The 6,976-nt window shown below is 36.9% G+C and overlaps 1 protein-coding gene and 1 long non-coding RNA gene across 3 annotated transcripts; one reads left to right on the plus strand and one right to left on the minus strand.

Annotated features, from left to right (window-relative positions):
• Positions 1-1,743: 1,743 nt before the first annotated feature.
• LOC134225793 (uncharacterized) lies at positions 1,744-2,698 on the minus strand. Its single transcript, XR_009983327.1, has 2 exons — positions 2,207-2,698; positions 1,744-2,136 (listed from the first exon to the last, which is right to left on the minus strand). It is a non-coding gene; the product is annotated as an uncharacterized LOC134225793 (long non-coding RNA).
• A 251-nt stretch (positions 2,699-2,949) lies between these two features.
• LOC134225792 (uncharacterized) lies at positions 2,950-6,080 on the plus strand. 2 transcript variants are annotated; one of them, XM_062706143.1, is made up of 4 exons: positions 2,950-3,878; positions 3,948-4,243; positions 4,333-4,437; positions 4,555-6,080. In XM_062706143.1, exons 1-4 carry the CDS (start codon positions 3,854-3,856, stop codon positions 4,636-4,638), a joined length of 510 nt encoding a protein of 169 aa, XP_062562127.1. In that variant the 5' UTR covers positions 2,950-3,853; the 3' UTR covers positions 4,639-6,080. The 2 variants fall into 2 exon arrangements, 1 of the variants encoding a protein (XP_062562127.1); XR_009983326.1 differs by having other exon boundaries at positions 2,955-3,874.
• Positions 6,081-6,976: the final 896 nt, after the last annotated feature.

The raw sequence follows: 6,976 nt of genomic DNA on the forward strand, positions 1-6,976 counted from the left end.
CATGACGTCACGATTTCAATGGAAACGTTAAGGGCTGTGACGTCATATGCGCGTGTGCACGGGCAAAAAAATCGACTCAGCCATGCTTTCGCTCATCTATAGATTCTACTATCTATAATTTACACTATAGATAGTAGAATCTATAGATGAGCGAAAGCATGGCTGAGTCGATTTTTTTGCCCGTGCACACGCGCATATGACGTCACAGCCCTTAACGTTTCCATTGAAATCGTGACGTCATGCTCGTTTGGAGACACGTTTGACAGTTCGTTTGGAGACAGAGGATTTATCTTCGCTCATCTATATATTCCACTATCTATAATCTTAATTATTGTCTATTTCTCGAAAACAAATATTTATCTACAATATTTAGAAAAAAATGTATATAATATGTACTAACATAAGATTTCTATTTATTCAAGCCCAATGTGATTGAAGTTGTTTTTGTCCAATATTTAAAAAAAACTCCCATAGTATTATTCTGTGTGCATAAACATTTTCGCCTTTATTCGTCGCCAAGCTTTTATTCACTGACCAGAAACAAGTCGCGGAATTTTTGTTTTCTTTCTGTTTCGAGCGAGGTTTCGAGTAAATATTTTATCTCCTGAAGATTGATTTGTTCAATCAATCTGCGGTGCTAGCAGTGCTAAATAACTATACAGGAATGGAAGGTAGGTCATAGTGTTATATTTTTGAGCAACATCATAATATCAAACAAAAATACCTAACTTACGGCCAGGCCCATACACATTGCAACGGAACGGTTGACACAAATCTCGTTGTTCCCGTCGAAGTTCCGCAACATTGCGCACGGGGCTTGGCGTGATTTTGAGAAATACAATTAATATTTAACGGTATGCGAAAATCTTTATTTTTCAGCAAAACATCTGTCAGCAATGCACACCCGACAAGCGACTGTGAGGCGAGCTGTCGGGGCTTTTTGAGCTGCTACACGTTTTATATGTTGAATGAAATTTGGGCAAGTGAAATTCTCCTTTCTGAATGAAATTATTTTACTCTATAGTATTAACGATGTGATACTTTCTTTTTGACATTTCTACAGCATTGTTTTAAAAGTTCAAACTTTTATTTTCAGAACGGGATGCAACTTTTGAACCATAGTTGTTGCAAAAGTTAACGTACTTTTATTTTGAATATTGGCCACTCTCTACGAAAAAGAACCAATGCAACTTTTTATTTTTACCAATGGTTTTTTTAATTTTAATAATGGTTTTTCTTTCTGTGTAAGTAAAATATACTTAAATTTAAATAGAAACTAACCAAAAGTTAGGTAAATTTCACTTAACTTTTGTAAACATAAGATTACTCAACGTTGGGTTCCCACACTTTAATGCCCTTGTTGAGTGGTTTTGCTCTTCATTTAGTGACAACAAAGGGAAGAGGGAGGGAGACGCAAGAGACAAAAGTACCTAAAATTAGGTGCTTTTTTCTAACCGTGTAGAGCTTCTATGCATCGCTTACTTCAGTTCACCCAAATATGGGTGAAGAGTACCTAAAATCCTCAAAAAGTGCACATACCTAGATTTGGGTGAATCAGCATTTACCCATATTTGGATAATTCAGTATGGGAACAATTTATAGGTGAATACTACCCAAATTTAGGTACTTTTTTGAACTTCCACCTGGGGTCCTTTCTATTGGGGATTTAAAATAGCATTTTATATTTATGTTCCAATTTCATGTTAATATCAAACGAAATGGTTTATTAGATTACTGTTGAAAATCATTTTTATTTGAACTAATTAATAATTACCATAGGGATTTTGGTACCTAATACATCCGGGAGATGTTTCGATGTAAAACCGTCAGATTAGGCCGAAGCAGATTTTATTTCCTAATCCCTAATACTGTTTTGGGCAGCTGATGTTTCCACGGCCGATGACCAGCTGATGATAGTTGACCGGCGATATCACGATCGCGGAATTTCCGCACATATTGTACAGATAGATTGAATTTTATTTTGTAAAAACATTTCTTGCTTCATTGTGCGGTTGTCGTTATGAATCCCCCTTATATCCGGATTTCCTGCAGTATGATGAAATTACTCTTCTGGTTGCTTCCATAACTGCAGACTGCAGTTCCTCAGTTGTCGAAGGCCGCGGCCAGAAATAATATCTGAAATATATACATGAAAAGTAGAAATAAAGTATCTCTGGACACATTAACTATTCAGTTGAATACTCACCAGTGAATACGAAAAACATCTTCAATGCAATTGTAATTCAATGAAGAAAACATGATCGAGGAGCACACTGGTAGACGATCATGTTGATGTTTTGAAGATGTTTTTTTCATCCAAATATGGGTAAACTCATATATGCATATATCGCACGGAAGCCTGAGAGTACCCATTAATGGGTATTTTGGTACCCATTTTGAAGAAAAGCGGCATAACTCATTTAATGAGTATATCGCGTTTACCCATTAATGGGTACTCTTGATAAACTTCATTAAATGGGTATTTTAAACTCTTGATATTTATTTAGAAAATGGGTAAAAAATCCACATTTATATAAACAAAAAATTGAGGTTAGGGCGTTAGAGGGATATCGAAAATATTTTAAAACAAACCAGAATTAAGATTATCCAATAAAGAACCACAAAGAACTATTCTATTTATTTCCATACCAATTTAAACAGTAGCATAGTAGGTAATTACAAAACCTTCACTTTCGGAGCACCTGAGATAAAATTGCTTTGCACAGTTTGGTATTGATAAGTCGGGAAGTTTTGGATCTCCTCGAATCGAACGTCCTCATGGGAAATTCAATCCACACAGCTGAAGCTTGCATGCTCCCGGCTTTGTCCGTGTTTCCGACAGGCATACTGTGCTCGATATCACACCGATTTTCCTTTCTTTTCCAATGGATCGTGGGATAATGGAACAGCAGCAGCGGGAAGCACTGTTGGGGAATCTGAAAAGCATAATCGGCGATCACAACTAATCGGAATTGAAAAATAATGCTTTATTTGACTTACCGAATGTCTTGTGTGAATATAAAACACAATTTCCGTGCTTCAAACAAACTTTAAAATTTATAAAAGAGGCCGAAGTCTTATTTTTAAAATTAACAACTTGTAGAAACGAAATGAAAAAAATGGTGACTTTGCCTTCCAGAAATTCCTGTGCGCACAATTTACCCATTTTTATTTCTAGCAATCGATCTCGTCAATGGGAGAAAAATACCCTTTTTTTGTTTCTGAAAATATACTCGTTTTTTGACATCTTGGAACAATTCCAAAAAATGGGTGAATCTTCCACATTTAATGGGTATCTTCATGCTTCCGTGCGGTATACAGCTACTCCACCAATATTATACACTGCTAGAAAAAACATTTTGATTTTCATAAGTTCTGCCTTATGAAACCCTATGAATTCATTATATTTTAATTTCATAAGGTACCAATGGAAACCATAAGTTTGCCTTATGAAATTCATAGCTGTTTATTGTGTTAAATTATCATAAGGCTTTCTTATGAAGAAGCCTTGTTCATTTCAACGTTCATTCTACTGACAGCTGCCAAATAAAAATGGCGTGCTCCCGGCAAAATTTTTATTTAAGCAAATCTCTTTTGTTATGTTCTCGACGTATCTACACAAACGTACTGAACAGAACTGAAGTGATCATTTAACAATTATCAATTATTATTCCTGGCTCAATAATTCATTAAAGTGCACCAAGTGCACATCTTGAATAACAATCCTAGTGTGCTGCCAGTACAGGATCCAGCGATCAATATGAAGACACGTCGGTCCGATTCGGAAAAAAATGAGACCATCCATGCATAGCATCCACATCCAGAAGCCCGTTGCTTTCATCCTGCCTGATTGATGATTTTCCACGTCATCAGTGTGAGTATGTTTTGATTAGACTCACAACGAGTTTATAATAATCAATTATTGAATTTTCTAATATCCATTTCAGTGAAAGTACCATCAACCTGCACTACCGAAACTCAAGGATGGCCAACTATTTATCTGGAAGCAACAGCATGGACCATGAATCAATTGGACCGAAATTCCTCCGAAAATAAAAACAACTCCACGAGTCACGCTGCTATGCCTTTTCCCCACGGTTTAGAATGTCCTCTATTGTGCCAAGTTTGCACACAGGCTCAAGGGGTGCAGTTCTTTAGTCATATAGTGCGAGTTGCATACGCTAAATCTGGACAGACGATACGAGAAAGTGACTTCTATCAGGTTTCGGAGAAAATCGCCAAGGTAATATTCTGTCATTTTTTAAAAAGCATATATAAAAATAACTATTTACATAGCCTTACATAACTAAATACAATCTATTCATTATTTAGATCAGGGAAAAAATTGTCGTTGCCACGAACTGCATCATCAGTACTTTAAGCTTGTCGTCGTTGAATAGCAGCAGCAGCTTGGACGATATCAAGAAGGAAACTCAGGTACGCGAATAGTCTCGTGTGGTCTAGTGAAGCTTTGGTCAGCAATGTATACGTAATACTTCTAACCAAAGGCTAATATCTTAAGGTAAAAATATACATATTTTTTATACTTTTCAGGAATTGCATGAACTGGAACTGAGAAGAAAGCTTGGTGATCCGCAGCAAAGAACGTCAAGAACGAACGAACGATCTTTCGATTAGCATGAACGATGTTTCTGTAGCCGTTGAGCAAAGGAAGTAATGGTGTCTAGAGTGCACGTATTTGTAACAGCGTATCGATTACAGCATCTCGTACAGATTGTACATTCGTGTGAAGGAATTTAGCTAGTTGAACGCCTCCTTCTGATTGATCTTAAACTATAGTTCGTGTTAGTCAGCAGTTGTTCGAAACTTATATTTACTGTTGACCTTTACTTATTACTGGGGAGCATATTTAATCTGTCCTATATGGATTCGAACGCCACCATTTCGTGATCTATCAACAAAAACTTTAGCGTATTTAGAAGTTTGATCATGCTTCAAACTCACGCTCCCTGTTTATGAGAGCAGAAACCGAAAAGCAAACAGAAAAGGTCTACTACAATGACTAAGGAACACAAGCATGTTGACGTTTATTTTTCTTCTTCAATGGCTGTACTTTTCAACTGGAACTTGGCTCGCTTTCAACTTCTTGGACATGTCCACAGTTATTAATTTAAAGCTTCTGCTCGTCAATTGCATGAATGTGCATCTTGTGTGGCAAGTACAATAAATACACTATGCCCAGAGAGCCAGGAATGTTTCGCACCCGAAAACATCAGTGCTGTCCAATGAGCAGCACGAAGTAGTTTGGGAAGTTATTTCCATTCCTCTCATGTCCCTTTCGGGACCAAAGATCGAATTCGCCATTTCAGGATTGGCAATCCCATGCCTTTGTTCACAAGCCGGCATTCAACATTGGAATTTTGCCGTTTAAATGGTTTCAACTAGGAAATTACAAGACCTATGTCGTTTGTCATTACGATGTCGATATTATTGACTCAAGTGTAACGCTGCATGTTAATATATACGATCATCGGTTCTCCAGTTAGCCTTGCGAGCAAAGGCATAGGATTGCCAATCCGGAGAAGAAAGCTGGAGAGTTCGATTCTCGGTACGGTCTAAGATGTTTTTGGGTGGGAACTTTCTCGATCTCTTGGGCATAGTGTATCCTTTGTACTTGCCACATAAGATACATACTTATGCAATGGCGGGTGAAGAAAAGCTTTCAATTAATAACTGTGGAAATGTTATATGTTGAAAAGCCGACCATGTTCCAGTTGAAATATAGAGCCATAGAAGAAGAAATTCGATCAGCATCTTCAAATTACTTAGCTCTGAATTTGTGGTTTTGTTTCATGCATTTCCTATTACTGCAGCAGTTTTTAATTCCATTATTATACAGATTTTTCGTAAATCAATTGAGATAGTAATCGATAGCCATAGCAATTTCGTCGTCGTGCTTTTCTCAAATATTGGCCAAATCACACCATATAACAATTCCGGATGTCCGCTACTTATACCCTAGACCATGGTGTGTACTAATACCCTAAAGGTATAAAATGTACATATTTATATGGAGTGTTAGTAAGTGTTTTAAATAAAGACAGAGTTATTGAACAACATATTTTATTATCTTGTTTTCAATTCAACATTTGTTTAGAGACCCAAATATTTTCATACCGTGTAAATAAGATTTTCATAACGCTGCCTTATGAAATTTCATAAGGATAATCAATGAAAATGTTAGAGCATCATTATCGGTCGCGAGCATTTAAATCACCCGCGCAGCGCTTTTATTTTAGTTTCGTCACTCGTTTCCGTATCGGTCACTATTTTCGACTCTCAATTTGGTTGCTGTATTCCGTACCGGTGACGTTTGACAGTTGACAGTTCATCAAATAGCAGCGCTCTTATCACGCTACCAAATTTGGTCACCTGTCAGTCGCGCTACTGTTATAGCAACGCGTTTAGTAGCGACCGGTAAAGTGTCAAGTAATGATACTGCGGTGCCAAACGGCTTAAACTCACCACCGGTAATCTTGCTCTTAGGGCAACTTTAAGATAAACATATGCATCATTATGGGCATAATTCACGCAAGGTTCATTCAGTTCCATAAAGCAACCTTATGATTTTCAATCAATTGTCTTGTGGCCAAATTTCATAAGGTAAGTTAATGAACTTCGAAAGGTTTTTTTCGGCAGTGTAGGTGAACTTAACTGACTTTGTTGGTATATTTCACCCATAATTATGGTGTACCCAAATATGGGTGAATCAAGTACCCATAAATAGGTAAAGTGAACTAAGCGTGTGGGTACACGTAAAAAAATTTAATGTTATTTATTATTAAGATTTCTAATATTGTGTATCCGGAATAAATTTATACCGCTTTTTATACCGAAGTTGAATTTTTCTCCAGATACAGGCAACTTTCCCAACTTCGGAAGTAGTGCGCTGGATTCCCCTAAAGATGCGCTAAACAACGCATCCATTAGTTTGACAGATAAAACTTCGGAAGAA

Source organism: Armigeres subalbatus, chromosome 3, assembly GCF_024139115.2.
Source record: "Armigeres subalbatus isolate Guangzhou_Male chromosome 3, GZ_Asu_2, whole genome shotgun sequence".
NCBI classification, from domain to species: domain Eukaryota; kingdom Metazoa; phylum Arthropoda; class Insecta; order Diptera; family Culicidae; genus Armigeres; species Armigeres subalbatus.

Bases quoted from the DNA above. Each gene is read 5' to 3' on its own strand.
- LOC134225792 (XM_062706143.1), top strand. From the start codon at position 3,854: ATGATTTTCCACGTCATCAGTGTGA. The intron at 3,879-3,947 runs GTATGTTTTGAT...TATCCATTTCAG, and splicing joins TTTCCACGTCATCAGTGTGA to TGAAAGTACCATCAACCTGC. The intron at 4,438-4,554 runs GTACGCGAATAG...TATACTTTTCAG, and splicing joins ATATCAAGAAGGAAACTCAG to GAATTGCATGAACTGGAACT.